Source organism: Ranitomeya variabilis, chromosome 3 (genome assembly GCF_051348905.1).
Source record: "Ranitomeya variabilis isolate aRanVar5 chromosome 3, aRanVar5.hap1, whole genome shotgun sequence".
Classification (NCBI taxonomy): Eukaryota; Metazoa; Chordata; class Amphibia; order Anura; family Dendrobatidae; genus Ranitomeya; species Ranitomeya variabilis.
In genome coordinates, this window is record NC_135234.1 from 655,329,456 (window position 1) to 655,355,033 (window position 25,578).

Sequence of the window (25,578 nt, forward strand, 5' to 3'; positions counted from 1 at the left end):
ATCTATTTTTCAACATACCTGTCATAGACCATTCCTGCCAGCAAGTCAGAGGCTTCCACTGATGTCATTTCAATAGAGGAGCGGCTTTTCATCCACTCTGCTCTGTTGACGGGGCGCGACTGCTGACGTCATGATTATTAACAGCCGGTTGTGAAAAAATAATAGTCCTGGACAATCTTTTAATTAAACACATGGCTGTAATGATGCTTTGAGGATCATTAAAATAAAACCTTTTTTGAAGAAATCCTTTTTGACATTCTTCTGTAATCAGCTGTGAAAGTTTTATGTTAATGAGGCCCTGGTGCATCGGGGCCGGACCTTGCACTTAGTCTTCTCCTGCCAGTCTGGATATTATTAGTCTTCCTGGTCTATAACTGACAGGTCACAGATTTTTCAGTGATCTGAATCCTCTGACTGAATTTTCACACAGACACTAGCACCGACATTATACACAGCTGACAAACGAACCATCAATCATCACTAGTCACAGCTCGCCCTGCATCACCTCCCTTCACAATGACCTTTTTGCAGGTTCACTACATAATTTGCTGTAGTTATTAGGAAGTTAACTAGGTAGTTAGAGTCTGAAAAAACCCCAGTGGACAGTATAAAAATTGCCAAATTTATATTTTCCATTTTTAATACAGATTTAACGGGTAAAAAAAACTGCGAACATTTCTTATAAAATACATTTATCACAAAAATTACATTTAAACAATAGACAATTTTCAGGTGAAAGCTTCCCTTTAATAACAAGAACTGCTCACCCCCACTTGCTAGCTAGCTTTGACACAGCTGTTTCTGCTGGGTTCAAAAGGCTATCCTCCTTTGCCATTTGCGCCATCTACATAAATATGGCATCCAATAGAAATAACAAACTGGTTTTCAAGCCTTAATGATGATGCCAGGGGTATGGACATATGCCAATGCCAATGCTGACATCACAATGACCCAAACTAATTTTATCAGTGCATATTGTTAAATAACATTGTTTACCATGACATTATAGAGGACATACAAAACAGAAAATGGCACAAGTTGTTTTTCTTCAGTATTTATAAAAAAAAGTCTAATCCAGTATATATATATATATATATATATATATATATATATATATATATATATTAGTAATAGAAATAATGTTGCACTATATTCATCACTGTAAACAAATCATCCAGACTGCGGTACGGGCTTCAGGAAGCTTCCGACTTGCAGGCAGATCCTGGGTGTGGGTGATCCCTGTGCAGGGCACTTTTTTGCCTTGTCCATAAAAAAATTAAGTTGTTGGCATTTTTTTCTGAAGCTGAAGAAACTTACACAAATGATTTTGACTGTAATTATCGTTATTTTATTTACAGTGAATGTAGCGTATATCTATATATCAGACATGTGTCACTGATAATCATAATGATTTATTATGGTTTTCCAGTGTGTCTGTAAAAAATATAGTCTGTCCATTTTTTTTATGAGATGTCCAGTAAAAATAAAAAGGTCCAGTTGTCAACTCTGATAAGAGGACATCATACTGTGTGTGGGACTGTGGAGGCCATTATACTATATGGGGAACTGTCCAGGGCTATAACACTTTATACATGAAACCATGGTGGCCATCATACTGTGTGAGGACTTCTGGGGCCATCATATGTTGAGGAGGCCATCATACTCTTAGGGGGCGGGGTTCCTGGGGGAACCATCATATTGCATATAGAGAGATGTGAGGGACTTACTGTGTGGAAGAGATGTGGGGGCCATCATACAGTATTAGGTGCTATGCGGGTCATCATTCTATGTGGAAGTGATGTGGGGATCCTATTATTGTGTAAGGGGAGGCTGTTTGGGCCTTCATCTATATATATAATTGTCTAAGGGTTTTTCCGTCTGTCTGTCCCGTTTATTCATTCGCTGATTGGTCGAGGCCGCCTGGGCCTCGACCAATCAGCGACGGGCACAGTATCGACGTAGTTGTTATAATGGTTGCCATGGCGACGATGATGTCATAAAGGTTGCCTCGACCAATCAGCGACGGGCACAGTATCGACGTAGTTGTTATAATGGTTGCCATGGCGACGATGATGTCATAAAGGTTGCCTCGACCAATCAGCGACGGGCACAGTATCGACGTAGTTGTTATAATGGTTGCCATGGCGACGATGATGTCATAAAGGTTGCCTCGACCAATCAGCGACGGGCACAGTCTGCTGCGAATTCTGGAATCATCATTGTCCATATACTACGGGGACATATTTTAGAATACCCGATGCGTTAGAATCGGGCCACAGTCTAGCACTCTATAACAGGCTGTGGAGAGCCATCTTATCGTATACACAGAGCTGTGGTGTCATTATACTGTGTGAGGGCCATCAAACTATATGGGAGGTTTCAGGTGTCATCGTTCTTTGTGTGGAGGCTGTGAGGTCCATCATGCTACATATGCAGCGCCCCAGAGTTCTGGTCGTTGCAGTACTGTGGATCCGCCACTATGGGGAGCCATGGTGCGTTCAATGGCACTGAAGGAGTTCATCTGACCAGGTATCACAGACACCAATATGTTTCACAGCAGGGCCTCCGGGGGGAGCTAAGGGTGCTATTCATTAGGCCACTCCCCACCATAGTGGGTAAACTGGGGGTCAGGCAGGAAGTTAGAAGAGAAAGCTGACTGGATTGAACGAAGCAACACCTTGTGGCAGAGGGTGTTGTGGAGGAAGAGACAGTAGGGTCTCTGTCAGGGGTGGGATCCTGACAGAGGCTTGGCATTAGAAAGAACGTAACGGGACCGTGCCTGCTCAGCATAGCGGCGGTGCCCAAGAAAGGACTAGAAGCGAGATAGATTGTGCTGAGTGAGAAACGAGATCAAGCAAAAAGGAGAATACCAGTAGGGGTCATGCTGTAGGACCGGAGCAACATCCTACTGAGGCGCATTACCGGTGGCCGGAACGCCGAGGGAGTGGAATAGCATACAGCTTCAAGCCATACTCCAAACAGCGGCAGGGCAGTCAGTTTAAGGCGGGCTGTCTACCACATATCACCTATGAAGTCTTGGGGGGCAATTGCGGGAGAGGGGCGTCTCTAGGGTCCCGGAAGAACTCCAGGCCTACCTGACAAACGGGTGCCGTTCCAACCTGAATAACAGGGAGGGATGGAATACGAGAAGAACATCAGTGAATCGAGTTGTGAGGGAACTTAAGAAACAGACACGACAGTTGTGGGGTACTTTCCGTGAGCACAGCAGGGAAGGACTACAACACATAGCGCTAAGAAGGAGGGCACTGATTTCCACCTGTGAGGAGAACTCTGGAAGTGCCATCGGACCGACCGGACTTGCGCAGCCTGGTGAACCGTATTCTGGACTGCGGACTGAGAGATCTCCAGTAAAGAGGTAAAGAGACTGCAACCTGGTGTCCTCGTTATTTACCGCGACCTGCACCCCACAACTGCACCGCTACACCACCGTTACTGCACCATCATCATCACTTATTCTACCGGACGACCCCCACTGACAGACAGGGCCACGGACCGGGTCTAGCCACCGTGACAACCCCAGGACTGAGACCCAGAGGCCCGGCTCCGGGTACCCCTAGGCCCTGCGGCGGTGTGGGGGCGCTCCAACTTGGCGTCACGAACAGGATCTACTTAAGCCTGAAGAATCAGGTCATGTGTGCCTAGAGACTGTGATTTATTGTGTTTGAACTGTACTTTATTGCAAAGACTGTGCTGTGCCAGTTGCCGCCAAAATCCGCCGCCATTGTAGCGCTGAGGAGAGCGCAGGAAGAGAAGAGGGGCGTGAAGTGGGCGTAGGCAAGCTGGAGAGCGCGAACAGCAATGGCCGCCCAGTCTAAGTATTTCTGTGCCCTGAGGACGTGCCCGTCAACAGCCGAGGTCCGCCTCCTGATCCTGGTTGGAGGGTGGAGGCCATGGGGACGGGGCCGCCCACGAAAGAGACCGCGAAAAGAGGACATTGGAGGACAAATAAAGATGGCGACACCCGGAGCACCATGCGGAGCTGACCCGGTTCGGTCTGAAGCTGCACAGCCTGAAATAGCCCCAGAGACGCCAACACTGCGGGGTCTGACCCTCACAGGGCCGCCGATGGGTCGACCCCCTTTGCCGCTGTCCGAAGAGGGTGTGGCCGCAGCCGAGGCCCGACAGCTGGCCCGCCGGCTGAAGGACGATGCCCGAGTGCTCACCCGGCTAGGTCAGCCCACGGAGATCCGTCTGACTCCAGTGTCTCCTGTTCCCTCCCAACTGGCCGTGGCTGGGAGCACGCTATCAACACCGGATCTAGAGATCATGCCGGACGCCGAGCATTTACGGCGTCTGATGACAGCATGGCGGAGCCGGCCCCAGCCTGCAGAGCAACTTGATCTGGTCAGTGTTCCGGAGATTCCGTCCTCACACTGGGGTGTAGTGGTGGCCTTTAACCCCCGGTATGGAAGAGGGGTGATTCAGGAAATTGGAGAGCCGCTGCAGGTCCGCGTGGATCGGGAGGAGGTGGAGCCTTGCAGCGGGAGGCTCGATCGTGACCTGGAGCCGGGAGATGCCGTCACCTACACGAGGTGGAGGAGGGACACTGGCGAGACGGGCTGGTTCGCCCGAGGTGTCCAACGATGCATTGCCCTCCAGGCTGCTGGAACACCAGAAGGGGATGATCCCGTTGGGAAGGCAGCGGGACCCGGCCCCGCGGAATCACGAGAAGCTCAGCCTCGCCGCGCCCCGGAGGGACGGGTGCACCTGCCGACAAGGAGGACCTCCCGGCGAGGGATTTTATCATTACTGGGACCGGAACGGCGTCCTGGCTCACCGGTGCGATCTGTTGGCCTGGTAAGGCCAGGAAAGAGGTCGCCTTCTGCAGAACCCCAGTAAGATTTTATTGTTTCTCAAGAATGTAAATAGTTTTCTAGTTAACTGTTTGAGTACTGTTTGCTGCTAAACCCGTCCAGGGTTAACTCTTTATGGATCCCTTAGTTGACCCGGGATCCTTATTGTTTGTCTTTCTACAGTTTTGCACAAGTTTTACAAACTGAGAAATCATGAACAGTGCATGATCCAAACTTTCTTGTAAATAGTTTGCACCTTCTTAAAGGCGCTTTCTACTGGTTTCATTTAAAGACTCTTTGCGAAGATACCGTTCTGGAACCTTTGCTGAGCAAAGACTGGTAGGCTGAGAAGACGAGCTACCTCAGAAAGACTTGATTCTCTTTTAAAGGGGATGTCCAACAGCGTACTTATGAGAAGATACTGTTTTAGAACAGTAATGCAATGATAATGTTTGAACGAGAAAAGTTGTATGTGTTTTAACTAGTTAAATGTGAAGAAATACTGATGATGATGCTCTGGAAAGAAATGTAACTGTTTTGCATGAAGAAAAGTTATGTGTGTTTAATTTGTTTAAAGTGTGAAACCTAGATAATGTTCTTTAAAAGGAAAGATGCAGAAAGCCCGTAGGGGTAGATTTAGAGTTCTGCTTAGTTGAAAGTAAAGAAAGTAGTAATGAAGGTGAGGATAGAAGGTAAACCCTGAGTCCCCATAGAAAGTTCGTTCGTTACTAAGGACAGAGAGTGAACCCGTAGGGGTTAGAAAGTGAGTCCTAATAGGAGCCAAATAGAGCTGGCTCAATGTTCTCTAATTGAAAGGAATGTTATGTCTATACCATGTATAGTAGCGAAAGGCAGTAGGCCCTGGCTGAACGGGGCGGTCCTGTAATAGAAAGGAGAGGCAGTAGGTCTGGTGCCGTTAGGACAGGCGGTCCTGCAGGTTCAAAGTAGGAGAATGCAAAGTTAAAATACCTTATAATGTGATTATAGGAAGGTCTTTAGCGGATTAAGAGTGTATATCCTTAAAGGCAAAGTTAAATTATTGGTCAATAATGTTTGCACCTAGTAGAATACCCGGTTGGGTAATGAGAGTTAATTGTAGCCTGTTGCTATGATATTTAATTATGTTTGTAACGTTAAAGTGTCCTCACCTCCCATAAAGAGAAGCTTGTTCAAGTATGCTTATTGTTTTGCACTCAACAAAATTGTATGTCTTTTTGCTAACCTGTATTGTTGTTTTCTTCCCAGTCCCGGAGTACTGTGTTTAACCAGGGGGGAGTGCAGCGCCCCAGAGTTCTGGTCGTTGCAGTACTGTGGATCCGCCACTATGGGGAGCCATGGTGCGTTCGATGGCACTGAAGGAGTTCATCTGACCAGGTATCACAGACACCAATATGTTTCACAGCAGGGCCTCCGGGGGGAGCTAAGGGTGCTATTCATTAGGCCACTCCCCACCATAGTGGGTAAACTGGGGGTCAGGCAGGAAGTTAGAAGAGAAAGCTGACTGGATTGAACGAAGCAACACCTTGTGGCAGAGGGTGTTGTGGAGGAAGAGACAGTAGGGTCTCTGTCAGGGGTGGGATCCTGACAGAGGCTTGGCATTAGAAAGAACGTAACGGGACCGTGCCTGCTCAGCATAGCGGCGGTGCCCAAGAAAGGACTAGAAGCGAGATAGATTGTGCTGAGTGAGAAACGAGATCAAGCAAAAAGGAGAATACCAGTAGGGGTCATGCTGTAGGACCGGAGCAACATCCTACTGAGGCGCATTACCGGTGGCCGGAACGCCGAGGGAGTGGAATAGCATACAGCTTCAAGCCATACTCCAAACAGCGGCAGGGCAGTCAGTTTAAGGCGGGCTGTCTACCACATATCACCTATGAAGTCTTGGGGGGCAATTGCGGGAGAGGGGCGTCTCTAGGGTCCCGGAAGAACTCCAGGCCTACCTGACAAACGGGTGCCGTTCCAACCTGAATAACAGGGAGGGATGGAATACGAGAAGAACATCAGTGAATCGAGTTGTGAGGGAACTTAAGAAACAGACACGACAGTTGTGGGGTACTTTCCGTGAGCACAGCAGGGAAGGACTACAACACATAGCGCTAAGAAGGAGGGCACTGATTTCCACCTGTGAGGAGAACTCTGGAAGTGCCATCGGACCGACCGGACTTGCGCAGCCTGGTGAACCGTATTCTGGACTGCGGACTGAGAGATCTCCAGTAAAGAGGTAAAGAGACTGCAACCTGGTGTCCTCATTATTTACCGCGACCTGCACCCCACAACTGCACCGCTACACCACCGTTACTGCACCATCATCATCACTTATTCTACCGGACGACCCCCACTGACAGACAGGGCCACGGACCGGGTCTAGCCACCGTGACAACCCCAGGACTGAGACCCAGAGGCCCGGCTCCGGGTACCCCTAGGCCCTGCGGCGGTGTGGGGGCGCTCCACATACATGGTGAGCTATGGGAGTCATTATACTGTGTTAGGCAGTTATGGACGGTTCATACTGTGTGGGAGGTCATCATACTGTGGGGGGTGCAAACTGTGAGTGGGCGTCATACTGTGTGAGGGGGCTGTAGTTGGGCATCATACTCTCTGGGGGGACTGTGGTTGGGCATCATACTCTCTGGGGGGACTGTGGTTGGGCATCATACTCTCTGGGGGGACTGTGGTAGGGCATCATACTCTCTGGGGGACTGTGGTTGGGCATCATACTCTCTGAGGGGACTGTGGTTGGGCATCATACTCTCTGAGGGTACTGTGGTTGGGCATCATACTCTCTGGGGGGACTGTGGTTGGGCATCATACTCTCTGGGGGGACTGTGGTAGGGCATAAATCTGTGTAGGGTGTCACTGATAGACTCGTAATGTGTGTGGGGAAACAGTAGGGACATCATACTAGGATGAGGGCACAGTGGGAGCAACATATTTTGAGCCATAAAATAGGTATTGTAGGTGAAAACACCAAGGGGCTTCAATATGGGCAAAATTACTGTGTAAATGTCACAATACATGTCCTTCTCCTTATCTTTAAAAGTTGGGAGGTATACCATTCTGTGGCTGCACCTATGCTCCGCGACCCTGCATTCTTCAGCAAGTATATTTTCGTAGATTGTATGAATAATAATCAACACATGTAAATGTCCTGTCCATGAAGCCACCTGTATTGGCTATAGATAAATAATGCCTGTCATTGTCATCATAGCAACTGAAAATATCACTTTAGGGACACAAGTGTACGGGGAACCATGCACTCCATGATACATGGAATGGCTCCAATTTATTATTACCTTGGCTCCTGTTTTTTTTTTTTCTTTTTTGCACCTTTTTTGGTTTGCACCCAATTCATTATTCTATTTGTGCCTTTTTTTAAGTCTATTATGTACTTGTCTGTTTCAGATTTTTTTCACTTTGTGATTGAAGTTTAGCAATTCCAGGTGTTTTTGCCTGATTCACCAAAAGTCGCAAAATTTGATGCAGATCCATTCCTGTCCTGCCACGGTGTACCTGCGAGTCAGCCAGTATTTTGGCTCAATTTTGCGCCATTTTGTTAAATGTGTCCTTTGGCTCCAAAAAGTCACAAAAACAGTTCAAGATAGAAAAAAAATCAATTTTGACTTTGTGTCAAATTCATAAATCGAGTGTGCCATTTTGAAGACTTTGCTAAAAACGGCAACTAATACTACAACACAAAAAAGGAAAGTGGCTTAAAAAAACGCAAATGATGAATCGGGGCCTATGTGTTTATCTATAAGACTTACTTGTTGTTGGAGGCTTGGTACTGGGGGCATCTATCACCGGTGGGCTGCTCACATCTTTTAGTAAACCATTAATGCTGGCTGATTGGCCACAAGCAGAAATCGCTCTTGGTGGCCTCTTTCCCGGCACTTTTACTGTTGTTCTCAGTAGAATTATTTCCTTGCCGTGTGTGCTATGCAGATAATCCTGCAAAAATATATACAATAAAATAAATGTATTTTCATTGTTAACCCTTTGCTAAATATAGAAGGAAAAGAACAAACAAACATCTGAATCAGCTTGCATTTCCGCAGTGGCTGGGGTCTGGTATTGGAGTTTCTGTTAGTGTATGTGCACATGATGTCTTTTTCCGGCAAATTTTGTCTAGAACACTCCTTTAAAAGTGCTAAAAAAAACTTTATAATAATGAACATATGCACTGCAATGTCAAAACAACTTGCTGTGGATATGTTCTGTCTTTTGTCACTTCTAACTGCTTCAAAAGGTGCTAAGTGGCTTAGAGAAGTCACCAGTCCATTCCGCTTGTAAGCCGCCGCCATGTTATATACAGAAAGTAAAAAAAAGCTGCAGCAAAAGACATCCAGAAAGACATCAGAAAAGAGGCTTTGGAAAAACACCAATTGCCACTGCACAAGAGCAATCATGTAGAGCGAAGGCGAAGCGCCAGTATTGTGATTATCATGTGATGTGCCAATTCTGGGGTGGCTGCGGACTTGTGGCTTTAGGCAGTAAAGGGCCCAATAACCGTGGTCCGTCCCATCCTGATAATATCAGCTGGCTGCTGGCTGCTTTACTTTTGCTGGTTACAAATATAGGGAGGGCCCCCAAGTCATTTTTTTCATTTACTGTACTTATTCATTTATTAGGTTAATGCATGCACAGTAAACTATACACGGAAGGCACTAATTATAAATCTCATTGTAAATTTGGAATTTATATTCTGCATTCTATTGCGGTACGTGTCACACTGATGGCACACACGTGCACACGGATGCCCAAAAGAAAACCACACAGACAGTAAAAATGGACAGTCTCACATGTAGATTTTTTAAGAGGACGTGTGTAGGAGGCCTTCCATTGAAAGCTTGTGATCATTAGCTCTGACTTCCGGTTAGTCAGAAGTAGGGGTTACCAGACAGTAGTTAGGGACCAGAGCAGCGTCAGGAATAGCTGGAGACAGTGGCTGGTAAGTACTGTATAACACTGGAGTCAGAGAACTTAGATTAGTGGCACCACTCCAGAAACTAACAAAATGCCGAGGGGGGTGCTTTAAAGGGCTACTCCATACAAAACTGAACATTCTGCCACTTTTAGTTACCGTGGTACCAGTAAAATACAGAGATAGAAGTGATGAGACATTGTGTTTTTTCATTAATAATTTAGTTATTATTGTTAGAAAAAAAATCATGGCATAAAAAATTGCAAATATTGCCACTATAATGTCTCATGTCAGCAGTTGCAACATTTTGGTGACACAATGCTACATAATATATGAAGGTGTGGATAAATGTTGCCTTTGTAGCATTGTGGAATTTTTTCCCTATGAAGGTGACCTTACTGTTTTGAAAATAGTTACGTTGCATTAATGGAGAAAAACAGTAGGTGTCAGTATCATCAAATTCATAGGGTATGAAAACTATGGGTGAAAAAGGAAGCATTGTGTGCAGATGATTGAACATCTTAAAGGGGTTGTCCACTAATCTGACAACCCCTTCTCAATCTCTATGTTTCTCCCTTGTAGAATAGTAACACCTATACTCACCTTTGGTGCTGGCGCAATTCCTCCGTTATGGGCACTGGCTCTTCTGGGAATTGCGTGACATGGTTATGTTACGCGACCTATGTGGCCACTTCACTCTCCCTGCCTTCGGATGCCTTTTTTGTTGCTCTGTGACTTACTCTAAATGTTTGTAATTTAACGGAAGGAGGAGAGAGTTAAGTCAGCGCAGGGAATGCGTACCATAACAATGTGACACGATCCCTGGCAGAGCCATTGCTAACTCCGCTGTAATGATGCTGGCACCAGAGGTGAGTATACGTGTTATTATTTTACAAGGGTGAAACATAGGGATTGAGAAGGGGTTGTCTGAGTAGTGGACAACCCCTTCAAAGGAAACCTGTCGGAAAAAAAATGAAAAAATACCATTTTAAATATGTGTGGATTTTACATTGGAAATTCAGCTGCAGGGACAAAAAAGTTATATTATCCCTGCAGCTACTTGCTTCCAGTCATCCAGGTGCTACCAGGGATGTGAACAAACAGCGATCACTAAACAGTATTCACACCCCCTGCTCCTTGACTGACATTCTGCCCTGCACACACTCTGCGGAGCATGATGTCAGATGCCCAGAGCCTGGTGCTGCCCAAATAAGCTTTTCTTTGAGTTAAAGGAGTCCATTGTAGCCAATATGATGACACTATTAGGCATCTGCCATAGCATTGGTTTAAGATTTACATGGAGAGCTCTTCCCAGTATGTACAATACATGGAGACCAAAAATGCAAAAAAAGGCAGCCTGGACATTGTGTACATGACTGACTCCATGTAAAGCCCTTAGTGCTTGTCCGCATAGCAGACGGGAGCATGAGCGGCCTGAAGTTACATGTGCTCAGCAGTAATGCCCCAAAGTTTTAATGTAGTTAAAGGATTATCTAAGACTTTTGTTTATTTTTTGCCTTACCGACAGGTAGTTGCAAACTCTTCTTCTCTTCTCTAAGTCAATTTTTTTCTGGCTCTGAGAGGTCATAGACCACTACAGCTGGCGATTTTCCTGCTTCCGTTGATGTCACTTCAACAGAACAGCTCCTTCTCTTCTGATCTGCTCTGTAAACAGCGAATCACTGCCGATGTCGTGCTGTTAGACAGCTGGCTCACATTGCCTAAATGTGGTGACCTGACGGTCAATCAGCATGACATTGCCAGTGTCAACCGATCAACAGAAGAGATTGGAAGAGAAAGAGCTGCTAAGTTGACTTCAAAGGAACATGCAGGTAATTAGCAAATACCTTCTGGTAAGTTCTTAGTCCCGTATGGAAAAAAAAATAAACCATAGTCCCTGATAATCCCTTTAATAATGGTGATGTATCTGTAAAATTCGGATGGCACCCAGATGTTCTGGATGGGATCCGATTTTTTTTGAGCACCCATTGACTTGAATGGGCAAGTCTCATCTAATACCCAGAAGAGAACAGTACATGCTGAGCTTTTTTTTTGTCACACACACACTAAATCCATGTAAAAAAAACATCATCTGAACAGTCCTTTAAATTACATTGGTCAGTGTGCTGTCCGATTTTTACACAGACAGCATTCATCACTATAATACGCTTTTCTGAAGATGCCCCAAGCCGGACAGTACTTACATTAATGCTAGGATGGTAGAGCAGCATTCCATTGCTTGTCAGGGTCACGTACTTCTTCTTCCACTCCTTGTTCAGAGAATTGCCACTACGTTTTAGTAGAAAACTCTGAAAAATGATTAATAAATTGATAAAGTAACTACATAAGACACTGGAAGATATTTCACTTTGAATCAGGAATAGATTTAGCGTTGTACATAAGCTGCAGATATATGCTTTATCAAGAATAAGTACAGAAGTAGACATGTATAAGACCAGTATAATCCAAATATATAGCTATATTTCTTGGTTCTTCATAAATCTCAGTGTTGGAAAATAAAGATGTAGCGCAGTAAAAAAAATAGCTCTAAACTTGATTTAGACTATTTTGACAAATGCTGGTATCCTAGTTGCATTAACGGATGTTAGAGATATGTTTAGGATTGATTATTCTATTAATGTCATATTGTCTTGTTTTTAGATTTCTATTTTGTGTATACAGGTCCGATGAAGATCTATGGGTCTCCACTATTAGAAACCCTTATGAAACCACATGTGAAAAGCCTTCTTGTGCTCCTACTATCTGTCCAGCAGTTCTTTTATGGTTTGAAGAATATCAGATAGATGGGAAGACAGTAAAAAAAAACACCTGACTGCTGAGTGGGTGATGATAAAACTTTCCTTTGGGAACTAATGTAAGATATGGAAGGAAAATGCGTTACTTTAATAATGTTTATCCTTAAATGGAATCTGTCAGCAGGATCTCACATCCCAAACTATTTACAGTATATGTGCATGTCGTTTTTTTCTAAGACAGATACAGCAATACTGTTCCATGGCCGGCCTGTTCTTCTACTACTGAGTAATTAGTGTTAGAATTGATATGCTAATATACCTGAAGAACTATTTGTGGATCTGAAGCCTCTGTCACTGCAACTCAATTTCCTGCCTACATCCACCTCCTCGTAGCTTGATTGCTGGTGACTTCAGGTAAAGGAGTTGTAGTCAAGCAGGAAGAGAGCATGGAATAGAGCTGGAGTGACAGAGGCTTCAGATTTACCGTAGTTCTTCAATATCATCTGTATTTTAATTCAAACACCGATCTCTCAATAAAGTGGGAAAAACAGACTTGCCATGTAAAGGTATAGCTCGCCTTGTCTTTGAAAGAGCTACAGGCACCTACTATTTAAATAGTTTTGGGGTGATATCCTGCTGATAGATTCTCTTTAAGGCCCATATTAGATTAAAGTTCTCCAAACTTATCAATTTGGGTGGGACTGGTCAACCATCTAATGAGTATGTATTGAATTCAAAGGAAATCAGTCATCAGATTCCTGCTGCCTGAACCAAAGGCAACATGAATGAAATGCCGGCAGCGCAACTGCAGGCAGGTGTGTTTTACTTGGAAATGCCGCTGGTCTTTCTCTCTGTGTGTGGGATAGTTGGGGAGTGGGATGGAGAGAAACTGACCAGGGACTGCATCAGACTAGTCAGCCAAGTCCGCCTAAATCACTCAGGAGCACGGGCAGCATCACTGATGACAGGTTTCCGTTAAACATCTGATCTTTATCTTTTCCCTGGGGATATGCTCCCGCCAAAGATGTCTGGCAGCAGCGTACTGCGTGTGTATGGGGCATGCAGGTGTATGAGGGGAGTCGGGAGAGATAATTGTAGAATGAACGAGGGTTTGCCACAGAGATACCTGATGTATATGGACATATTAAACCTCGTAATAGGATCCATTATCTATTTTTCATAAAAGAAAAAAATAATTACATAAGGTTGAAAAAAAAAGCATCTGAAAGCAGTGACATTCAGTTCTGTTCATATCTGTGTCTTTGTTTCCAATTATAACCAGATCTGAATGACAGCATATACCAATGGAGTCAGTTAAAAAGCAGTTAAAAATTAGGTGTATGGGTTACATTGCATTTTTTGTAAATTTCATGAGAAGAACAATGCAGGATATCTCAGTTGAAATATTAGGCTACTTTCACACTAGCATCGTGCACTGCACGTCGCTATGCGACGTGGCGGTGCACCGACGCTAGCTGTGAATGCGCCGCACAACGGGGGCAGCGGATGCAGTTTTCCAACGCATCCGCTGCCCCATTGTGAGGTGCGGGGAGGCGGGGGCGGAGTTCCAGCCGCGCATGCGTGGTCGGAAATGCTGCAGACGACGCACCAAAAAACGTTACAAGCAACGTTTTTTGGTGGCGACGGTCCGACGCAACACGACGCAACCGTCGCACTGCGTCGCTAATTCAAGTCTATGGAGAAAAAAACGCATCCTGCAAGCACTTTTGCAGGATGCATTTTTTCTGCAAAACGACGCATAGCGACGTGCAGTGCACGACGCTAGTGTGAAAGTAGCCTTACAGAGCCTTAATATTAACCTGACAGGTCTCGTGCTGTCACCCTATGTGAACCCATAGTCTCTCCTATCAGCACTGCTCCATAATAAATGGTGCATGCTACAATTATTTTATTGTAAATACACACATGGAAAAATCTCTCTGTGGCTTGTAGAAATGCCATCTTTGTCTATGCACATGTGATTTTTATATAAGGAAGTTCCCATCAGGGCTTAAAGATTTTTTAATATGTAGTAGCTGCTTCTTTTTAAAATGACCAAAAGTAATTTGACAATTATCTCAACAGCTCTTTAATGGGTTGCATGGGCTATTCCCTCATTAATCCATCATCAATTAAGCAGGTAAAATGTTTGAAGCTTATTCCAGGTGTGGCATTTTCATTTGGAGGCTGTTGCTGTGAACCAACAATATGCGATCAAAGGAGCTCTCAATGGAAGTGAAACAGATCATTATTAGGTTGAAAAAGAAGAAATCCATCAGATTTGTGACCAAATCAACAGTTTGGGGCATTCTGCAAAAAAGAAAAAGAGCACACTGGAGAGCTTGGGTACAGAAAAAGGTCTGGACTTCCATGGAAGACAACAGTGGTGAATAATCTACATCTACCCAAGTGAAGGACACTCTCCAGGAAGTAAGTAGTTGTTTGAGTATCTAAATCTACCATCACAAGGTACAAACCATTAATCAGTCTTAAAAATAAAAAGGCCAGATAAAATTTTGCCAAAAAATTTAAAGAAGCCAGTCCAGTTCTGGAAAAGCAGTCTTTGGACAGATGAAAGTAAGCTCAACTTGTACCAGAATGATAGGAAGAAGAAAGTATGGAGAAGGCTTGGCATGGCTCATTATCTAAAGCATAACCTATCCATTGTAAAACAAGGTGGAGGCACTGGGTCACTAGTGGTTATTGATAATGTGACAAGACAGAAGTAACTGGATGAATTTGGAAGTATACAGGGCGATACTCTGCTTTTTAAGGTAAAGAAGTGGAGTATTCTGCTTTGGCCAAATCAATCACCAGATCTCAATCTCATCGAGCAGCATTTCACATGCTTAAAGTGAACCTGTCAGCAGGATTGTGCACAGTAAGCTACCACAGTGTCAGATTGGCACCATTATACTGATTAAAATGATACCTGGGTTGATGAAATCCGTCTTGTGTTTTTTTTAATTTTTATTTTCAGTTTTCAGTTTTATATATATATATATATATATATATATATATATATATATATGTTCGTGCTCCAGGGTGGGCCTGTGGGGGGGTCTTCATGTGGTGCTCTGATTAGGTATTCATACCTAATGCTGACAGGTCACTGATCCCTCACTGATCTGCCTCCTAGTTTGCATAATGAATATCTGTACTTACAGAAGAATGTCCAGGGCTACATTGAGTTTTCGCTCCCTCCAAAGATTCTTATGGAGCCACTCCTTAGTTGCCCTGGCTGTGTGTTTCGGGTCATTATCATGCTGGAAGACCCTGCCATGACCCATCTTCAATGCTCTCACTGAGGAAAGGAGGTTGTTGGCCAAAATCTTGGGATACATGACCCCATCCATCTCCCCTTCAACACGTTACAATTGTCCTGTCCCCTTTGCAGAAAACCACCCCCAAAGTTTCATGTTTACCACACCATGCTTCACGGTTGGGACGTTTGTTCTTCAAGTTGTACTCATCCTTCTTCTTCCTCCAAACACGGTGAGTGAAATTGATACTAAAAAAGTAATATTTTGGTCTCATCTGACCACAAAACCTTCACCCATACCTGCTCTGAATCATCCCGATGGTCATTGGTGAACTTCAAACGGGCCTTGCGTGCCCTGAAAGATTATTTTTATAATAACTGTAATTTTTATTGAATTTTATAAAATTTTAACAATCAAAAATACCATAATTCCCAGTAAAAACTCTTGGCAAGGGGTTCCACTCGTGTGGAGCAAAATGAGCCCATCAGTAATTTGATAATAATAATGTAACCCCAACACTATATACTGTTTGGGTAGAGCTCGGAATTTAGCCCGTGCAGGGAAGAGAGAAACCTAAAAAGGAAAAAAAAGCCTTTTCAACAGGACAGACAAGATACTCCCCAGGCTTACAGGTGCTTCTCACAAAATCAGAATATCACCAAAAAGTTAATTTATTTCAGTTCTTCAATACAAAAAGTGAAACTCATATATTATATAGAGTCATTATAGAGTGATCTATTTCAAGTGTTTATTTCTGTTAATGTTGATAATTATGGCTTAAAAAAATTGCTATTTCAGTCAATTTGAATAATTGACAAAAAACACTTGCAAAGGCTTCCAAAACATTTAAAAGGTCCCTTAGCCTGTTTCAGTAGGTTCCACAATCATGGGGAAGACTGCTGACTGGACAGATGTCCAGAAGGCAGTCATTGACACATTCCACAATGTGGGTAAGCCACAAAGGATCATTGCAAAAAAAATCTTCTGGCTGTTCACAGAGGGCTGTAGCCAGTGAACAGTGGAAGGAAAACGTGTGGTAGAAAAAGCAGCTCCTCTGAACCACTGGTCTCACCATCCTCCTCCTGTGTGTAACCGTCTCAGCTCTGTGGCAAGATGGCATCGGACCACAGAGCCTGCCAGATCTCTGAGGAGGAATGCATCCAAGGCTGTCACGGGAGCAGCAGACGCTGCTCCCATATGTGCAGGAGTCCTGGCTCTCCTGGGGCCCATCGGATAGGGTTTCCTGTCCTGTAATGAAGCTGTGGAGCCTTGTTAGATGCCTGGAGGGAGCTCTCCAGCCACACATCCTCTCAGCATGGCATCCCAGACACTCCCCTGCCCTACATGATTTTAATCCATGATAGCATAGTGTGCTACTAAGGGTACTGTCACACCGTGCAATTTTCGTCGCTACGACGGCACGATCCGTGACGTTGCAGCGTCGTATGAGTATCGCTCCAGCGTCGTAGACTGCGGTCACACTTTGCAATCACGGCGCTGGAGCGATGCCGAGGTTCGCTGGTAACCAGGATAATCATCGGGTTACTAAGCGCAGGGCCGCGCTTAGTAACCCGATGTTTACCGTGGTTACCAGCGTAAAAGTAAAAAAAAACAAACCGTACATACTCACCATCTGATGTCTGTCAGGTCCCTTGCAGTCTGCTTCCCGCTCTGACTGAGTGCAGCCGTACAGTGAGAGCAGAGCGCAGCGGTGACGTCACCGCTGTGATCTGCTCTCAGTTTCCGGCCGGCGCTCACAGTCAGAGCGGGAAGCAGACTGCAAGGGACCTGACAGACATCAGATGGTGAGTATGTACGGTTTTTTTTTTTTTTTACTTTTACGCTGGTAACCACGGTAAACATCGGGTTACTAAGCGCGGCCCTGCGCTTAGTAACCCGATGTTTACCCTGGTTACCAGCGAACGCATCGCTGGATCGCTGTCACACACAACGATCCAGCGATGACAGCGGGAGATCCAGCGACGAAAGAAAGTTTCAAACGATCTGCTACGACGTACGATTCTCAGCAGGGTCCCTGATCGCTGCTGCGTGTCAGACACTGCGATATCGTAACGATATCGCTAGAACGTCACGAATCGTACCGTCGTATCGATCGTAATTGCACTGTGTGACAGTACCCTAACAGTAATGTTTGAGACTGTGGTCCCAGCTCTCTTCAGGTCATTGATCAGGTCCTCCTATGTAGTTCTGGAATGATTCCTGACCTTTCTCAGAATCATCCTTACCCCACGAGCTGAGATCTTGCATAGAGCCCCTGACCGAGGAAGATTTACAGTCATATTGTGTTCTTTGTATTTTCTAATAATTGTGCCAACAGTTGTTGCATTCTCACCAAGCTGCTTCCATATCATCCTGTATCATCCATCCCAACCTTGTGCAGGTGTACAATTTTGTCCCTGGTGTCCTTAGACAGCTCTTTGGTCTTGGCCATGGTGGAGAGTTTGGAGTGTGATTGATTGAGTGTGTGGACAGTTGTCTTTTATACAGGTGAAATTAAAACAGGTAATGAGTGCAGAGTAGGAGGGGTTGTATTTGTAGGTGATCAAATACTTTTTTCATGCAATGAAATGCAATTTAATTATTTGAAAATCATACAAATGTGATTTTATGGTTTTTATTTTTAGATTTTGTCTCTCACATTTGAATTATGCCTATGATACATATACCCACTGTGTATATATACACTCACTGGCCACTTTATTAGGTACACCTGTCCAACTTCTTGTTAACACTTAATTTCTAATCAGCCAATCACATGGCGGCAACTCAGTGCATTTAGGCATGTAGACATGGTCAAGACAATCTCCTGCAGTTCAAACCGAGCATCAGTATGGGGAAGAAAGGTGATTTGAGTGCCTTTGAACGTGGCATGGTTGTTGGTGCCAGAAGGGCTGGTCTGAGTATTTCAGAAACTGCTGATCTACTGGGATTTTCACGCACAACCATCTCTAGGGTTTACAGAGAATGGTCCGAAAAAGAAAAAAAATCCAGTGAGCGGCAGTTCTGTGGGCGGAAATGCCTTGTTGATGCCCGAGGTCAGAGGAGAAAGGGCAGACTGGTTCGAGCTGATAGAAAGGCAACAGTGTCTCAAATCGCCACCCGTTACAACAAAGGTAGGCCTAAGAGCATCTCTGAACGCACAGTGCGTCGAACTTTGAGGCAGATGGGCTACAGCAGCAGAAGACCACACCGGGTACCACTCCTTTCAGCTAAGAACAGGAAACTGAGGCTACAATTTGTACAAGCTCATCGAAATTGGACAGTAGAAGATTGGAAAAACGTTGCTTGGTCTGATGAGTCTCGATTTCTGCTGCGACATTCGGATGGTAGGGTCAGAATTTGGCGTAAACAACATGAAAGCATGGATCCATCCTGCCTTGTATGGAGCATCTTTGGGATGTGCAGCCGACAAATCTGCGGCAACTGTGTGATGCCATCATGTCAATATGGACCAAAATCTCTGAGGAATGCTTCCAGCACCTTGTTGAATCTATGCCACGAAGAATTGAGGCAGTTCTGAAGGCAAAAGGGGTCCAACCCGTTACTAGCATGGTGTACCTAATAAAGTGGCCGGTGAGTGTATATACAGTTGTTCTCAAAGGTTTACATACCCCGGCAGAATTTTTACTTTCTTGGCCTTTTTTCAGAGAATATGAATGATAACACTTTTTCTCCACTCATGGTTAGTGGTTGGTTGAAGCCATTTATTGTCAAAATAATGTGTTTTCTCTTTTTAAATCATAATGACAACCCAAAACATCCAAATGACCATGATCAAAAGTTTACATACCCTGGTGATTTTGGCTTGAAAACATGCACAGAAGATGACACAAATGGGTTTGAATGGCTAATAAAGGTAACATCCTCACCTGTGACCTGTTTGCTTGTAATCAGTGTGTGTGCTTAAAAGCTGAGTGAGTTTCTGGGATGCAGTTTCTTGCATCTTTCATCCAGACACTGATGTTTCAGGATTGTGAGTCATAGGGAAAGCAAAAGAATTGTGAACAGATCTACTGGAAAAAGTAGTTGAACTGTATGAAACAGGAAAGGGATACAAAAAGTTATCCAAGGAATTAATAATGCCAGTCAGCAGTGTTCAAACTGTGATTAACAAAAATCGGGCTTTGTAAAAACAAAAACACGGTCAGGTAGACCAACAAAAATGTCATCCACAACTGCCAGAAAAATTGTTCTTGATGCAAAGAAAAACCCACAAATAACACCAGCTGAAATACATGACTCTCTGAAAACTAGCGGTGTGGCTGTTTCAAGATGCACAATAAGGAGGAACTTGAAGAAAACTGGGCTGTATGGTCGATTCACCAGAAGAAAGCCATTACTGCGCAAATGCCACAAAGTAGCTCGCCTACAATACGCAAAACAGCACAGAGACAAGCCTCAAAACTTCGGGAAGAAAGTAATTTGGAGTGATGAGACCAAAATTTAACTTTTTGGCCACAACCATAGATGTTACATTTGGAGAGAGGTCAACATATATATAAATTATGCAAGAATCTGTCTGGATCCCAGAAACTCACTCAGCTTTTATGCACACACACAATGATTACAAGCAAACAGGTCACAGGTGAGGATGTTACCTTTAGTAGGAATACAAGCCCATTTGTGTCAACTTCTGTGCGTGTTTTCAGGCCAAAATCACCAGGGTATGTAAACTTTTGATCAGGGTCATTTGAATGTTTTGGGTTGTCATTATGATTTAAAAAGAGAAAACACAGTAGTTTGACAATAAGTGGCTTCACCCAAGCACTAATCATGAGTGGAAAAATAGTGTTATCATTCATATTATCTGAAAAAAGGCCCAAGAAAGCAAAAAGTCTGCCGGGGTATGAAAAATTTTGAGCACAACTGTATGTATGTATATACATATATATACATTATGTAATTCATAGAGATCACTTAACATCAAAGTAAAACAATTAAAGAAGTTGGACACAACTTTTTTGTGATGGCCTCTCCCAATGATAAGTCATCTACATTTGATTAGTGGGGGTGGAACACCTGGCATTCCTGACAATCAGCTATTACCAGTGCCGGCCGAATGTTCTCAGATTGTGCAATAGCACAGCAGCACAGTAACAACTCTTGTAGGTGCTGTCCTTTGGCAGCATCTGAGAACTTCCGACCATCACTGCTGATAACAGCTGATTGGTAGAGATGCCGGGTGTTGCACCCCTACCGATCAGATATTGATTACCTATCCTAATGATCAGCCATCAATGAAAAAGTAGTGGCCAACTCCTTCAAGTCACAGAAGGATCAAATTTGCATGAAATTCATCTCGGCAACAAATAATGTAATACAGTAGTGTGTATGGTTTTATGTGTCTGTATGCACGCCTAATGTCTGAGGAGAGTAATTGTATGTGGCCACCATATGCATTTCCATTCCATGTTTGCAGGTTCTCTCTCTGTTGCCTCTCCAGTGCTTCTGTTGTTATTTTTATTTCCATCACAGCAGGTGGAATTGATTCACAACAGTAGAGCTTTAATTCCCTTAGGGTACCGTCACACAGTGCCATTTTCATCGCTACGACGGCACGATTCGTGACGTTGCAGCGTCGTATGATTATCGCTCCAGCGTCGTAGACTGCGGTCACACGTTGCAATACACGGCGCTGGAGCGATAATTTCATGACGTATTTGCGATGTAGAAGCCGTTGGTTACTGTGCGCACATCGTATACAACCTGTGTCACACGATGCAATCATGCCGCCACAGCGGGACACTAGACGACGAAAGAAAGTTTCAAACGATCTGCTACGACGTACGATTCTCAGCGGGGATCCGGATCGCAGTAGCGTGTCAGACACTACGATATCGTAACGATATCGCTAGAACGTCACGAATCATGCCGTCGTAGCGATGAAAATGGCACTGTGTGATGGTACCCTTAGGCTTAATTGACTTGGGAGGTTATACTGTGATGTCCAAGTATTCCCTTAGTTTTTTTGAGCAATGTATTATAGGGACGTTGACAGCAAAGATTTGGCCTGTAATACAGTATCAATTTCTTTGACAAGGCTAAAACTTATACAGTTCTTTACAACCTAGAATTTCCTCTTTGGACTATATAAGACCATAAACATTAGACAATCAACTAAACATTTTTTGATGTTCCAATTAACCGTCATGTCCTCTATTATTAGATTCCCTGTCTCTTCATTGGTTTTTCAGAAGTGAACAGATTTCCAATGCATCCTGTCCCTTCGGTGACACAAAACATCTCTCACCCACACAACAACCCAGCGAGTCTGATTTTTTCTCCAGCTCGATAAAAGCCAACTGCACATTGCTAACCCAGCCACAATGACTTGCCGCTCTCCTTTGTGGAAGGATTCAATTGGAATGTGTGGGTTTTCCTTGCGGTAGCTCTTCCCACAAGAAGCAGCGGGTAGCTGAGCGATAAAAGAATAAAATATAGCTTTCTACTCTGTACTAGCATTCTCTCTCCATTTAACATTCTTTGCAGAAGGGAACTGTAACAATTAAGGTGTTCACTAGAGAGAGGCTGTGTGGGTGTTTGTCATCCGCTACTGAATTATGCCAGTACATTAGCTAATCGAATGGTAACAAAATAGCATGTACCAAGAGAGACATTAATCCCTGCATAGTGGGCATATATTAACCCTTTACATAACACAATATCTATACATATTGTCTGTCCATATGTATCTATAATATAACGCTGGGAGCGTCACTCTGTCCGAAGCCTTTATAGACTGCGCAAGCGCCGGCGCAGTCTGGACCCCACAGAGTGACGCTCCCAGGAGATCGCGGTATGCGTAAGCACTGAACGCACATCGCGATCTCCAACGGAGAAGCAGGGACGAGCCAGGAGGGTGAGTATGTTATATTTACCTGTCCTCCGTTCCATCGATGTGCACTGCTCTGTCCTCCACATCCTCTGCCTGTGACGTTCAGTTCAGAGGGCACGATGACGCGCCTAATGCGCGCCGCCCTCTGACTGAACAGTCACAGCCAGAGGATGTGGAGGACAGAGCAGTGTGCATCGATGGAACGGAGGACAGGTAAATATAGCAAGTGCCAGGGGCCTGAGCTAGTGGCGACTCCGGCACCTGACCCCCACAGCGCGCCGGTGTCCCCGCCTGCTCAGGCCCCCAGCACGCGGCGCCCAGCACAGCCACGCACAGCCGCCCGCACTCACCACAGCCACGCACAGTCGCCCGCACTCAGCACAGCCACGCACAGCCGCCCGCACTCAGCACAGCCACGCACAGCCGCCCGCACTCACCACCGCCACGCACAGCCGCCCGCACTCACCACCGCCACGCACAGCCGCCCGCACTCAGCACAGCCACGCACAGCCGCCGGCACTCAGCACAGCCACGCACAGCCGCCGGCACTCAGCACAGCCGCCGGCACTCAGCACAGCCACGCACAGCTGCCTGCACTCAGCACAGCCATGCACAGCCGCCGGCACTCAGCACAGCCACGCACAGCCGCCGGCACTCAGCACAGCCACGCACAGCCGCCGGCACTCAGCACAGCCGCCGGCACTCAGCACAGCCACGCACAGCTGCCCACACTCAGCACAGCCACACACAGCCGCAGGCACTCAGCACAGCCACGCACAGCCGCCCGCACTCAGCACAGCCACGCACAGCTGCCGGCACTCAGCACAGCCATGCACAGCCGCCGGCACTCAGCACAGCCGCCGGCACTCAGCACAGCCACGCACAGCCGCCGGCACTCAGCACAGCCACGCACAGCCGCCGGCACTCAGCACAGCCGCCGTCACTCAGCACAGCCACGCACAGCCGCCGGCACTCAGCACAGCCACGCACAGCCGCCGGCACTCAGCACAGCCACGCACAGCCGCCGGCACTCAGCACAGCCACGCACAGCCGCCCGCACTCAGCACCGCCATGCACAGCCGCCTGCATTCAGCACCGCCACGCACAGCCGCCCGCACTCAGCACCGCCACGCACTGCCGCCCACACTCAGCACCGCCACGCACAGCCGCCCGCACTCAGCACAGCCGCCCGCACTCAGCACCGCCATGCACAGCCGCCCGCACTCAGCACCACCACGCACAGTCGCCCGCACTCACCACAGCCGCCCGCACTCAGCACCGCCACGCACAGCCGCCCGCTCTCACCACAGCCGCCCGCACTCAGCACAGCCGCCCGCACTCAGCACCGCCACGCACAGCCACCCGCACTCAGCACCGCCACGCACAGCCGTCCGCACTCAGCACCGCCACGCACAGCCGCCTGCACTCAGCACCGCCACGCACAGCCGCCCGCAGTCAGCACCGCCACGCACAGCCGCCCGCACTCAGCACAGCCACGCACAGCCGCCTGCACTCAGCACAGCCGCCCGCACTCAGCACAGCCGCCCGCACTCAGCACAGCCGCCCGCACTCAGCACAGCCACACTCGGGCAGTAGAGCCGGAGAGAGAAAGATGGGAGCAACATATGGCAGAATGGAAACAGGAACAGGCAGAATGGGTGCAGCACATTACAACAGAATGGGGGCGCAGGATGGGAGCAGCACATGATAGAATGGGGGCACGGGATGGGAGCAGCACATGACAGAATGGGGGTGCGGGATGGGAGCAGCACATGACAGAATGATTGTGCACGATGGGAGCAGCACATGACAGAATGGGGGCGCACACATGGCAGGATGGGGTGCAGGATGGGAGCACATGACAGCATGGGGCGCAGGATGGGAGCACATGACAGGATGGGAGCAGCACATGACAGAATGGGGGCACAGGATGGGAGCAGCACATGACAGAATGGGGGCACACACATGACATGATGGGGGTGTAGGATGGAGCAGCATATGACAGGATGGGGGCGCAGGATGGGAGCACATGACAGGATGGGGACGCGGGATGGAGCAGCACATGACAGGATGGGGGCGCAGGATGGAGCAGCACATGACAGGATGGGAGAGCAAGATGGGAGCAGCACATACCAGGATGGAGACCATATACCAATATAAATGCTCGCCACCCGGGCATAGAATGGGTTCAATAGCTAGTGTGTATATATATATATATATATATATATATATATATATATATATATATTACACTAGCACATCTTTATCCATGGTGCAATGCAATGAAGGAGGCGTGTGATTGGCTTCAAATTTATTCCGCAGCAGGACAACTACCCCAAACATACAGCCGATGTCATTAAGAGCTATTTTCAGCATAACAAAGAAAGAGGAGTCCTGGAAGTGATGACAAGGCCCCCACAGAGCCCTGATCTTAACATCGTTGTGTGGCATTACATAAATAAAAAACAGAAGGATGTACACAAGCCTACATCCACATAAGATCTGTGGTTAGTTTTTCAAGATGTTTGGAACAACCTCCCTACAGGGTTCATTCAAAATCAAAACCTGTGTGCAAGTGTAACTGGAAAACCAGTGCTTTGCTGCTGCTTTGAATACAAAGGGGGCAATTCATTAAAGCTTTTTCCCCGGATTTCTGGCTAAAAATAAATTTAAAACATGAGGCTGTGTAGAAAAAATGCAACTTCTGGAGTTTTCACTCCATTTTTGCACCACCTCAAAGTGGGCAGATCTGGGACTGGATGAGGGTGTGGCAAACCCCACTCATAAAATGCATGATGACAAATTTTACTCCTGCAGACGCTGGAATAAGACTTATGGCAAGGTGCACAGAGGCGCACGCCACTACGCACCTCGCGTCATTCATTAATGGCGTGCGCCTTGTAATGAATCAGGACTGTATGTTCCAAAATGCCCCCTCAAGATTGTTAAGAAAATTGACAGTCTCGAT

At 46.1% G+C, this 25,578-nt stretch overlaps 1 protein-coding gene across 3 annotated transcripts in view; it reads right to left on the reverse strand.

Moving 5' to 3' along the window:
- The window catches only part of AGAP2 (ArfGAP with GTPase domain, ankyrin repeat and PH domain 2), a 405,703-nt gene that overhangs the window by 18,857 nt on the left and 361,268 nt on the right, over positions 1-25,578 (reverse strand). For all 3 annotated transcript variants that reach the window (XM_077297782.1, XM_077297781.1, XM_077297780.1), the window contains exons 10-11: positions 11,940-12,044; positions 8,579-8,762 (exon numbers count right to left, since the gene is read on the reverse strand). In XM_077297782.1, coding sequence (XP_077153897.1) covers positions 8,579-8,762; positions 11,940-12,044 — 289 coding nt within the window. The remainder of the gene's footprint in view (positions 1-8,578; positions 8,763-11,939; positions 12,045-25,578) is intronic.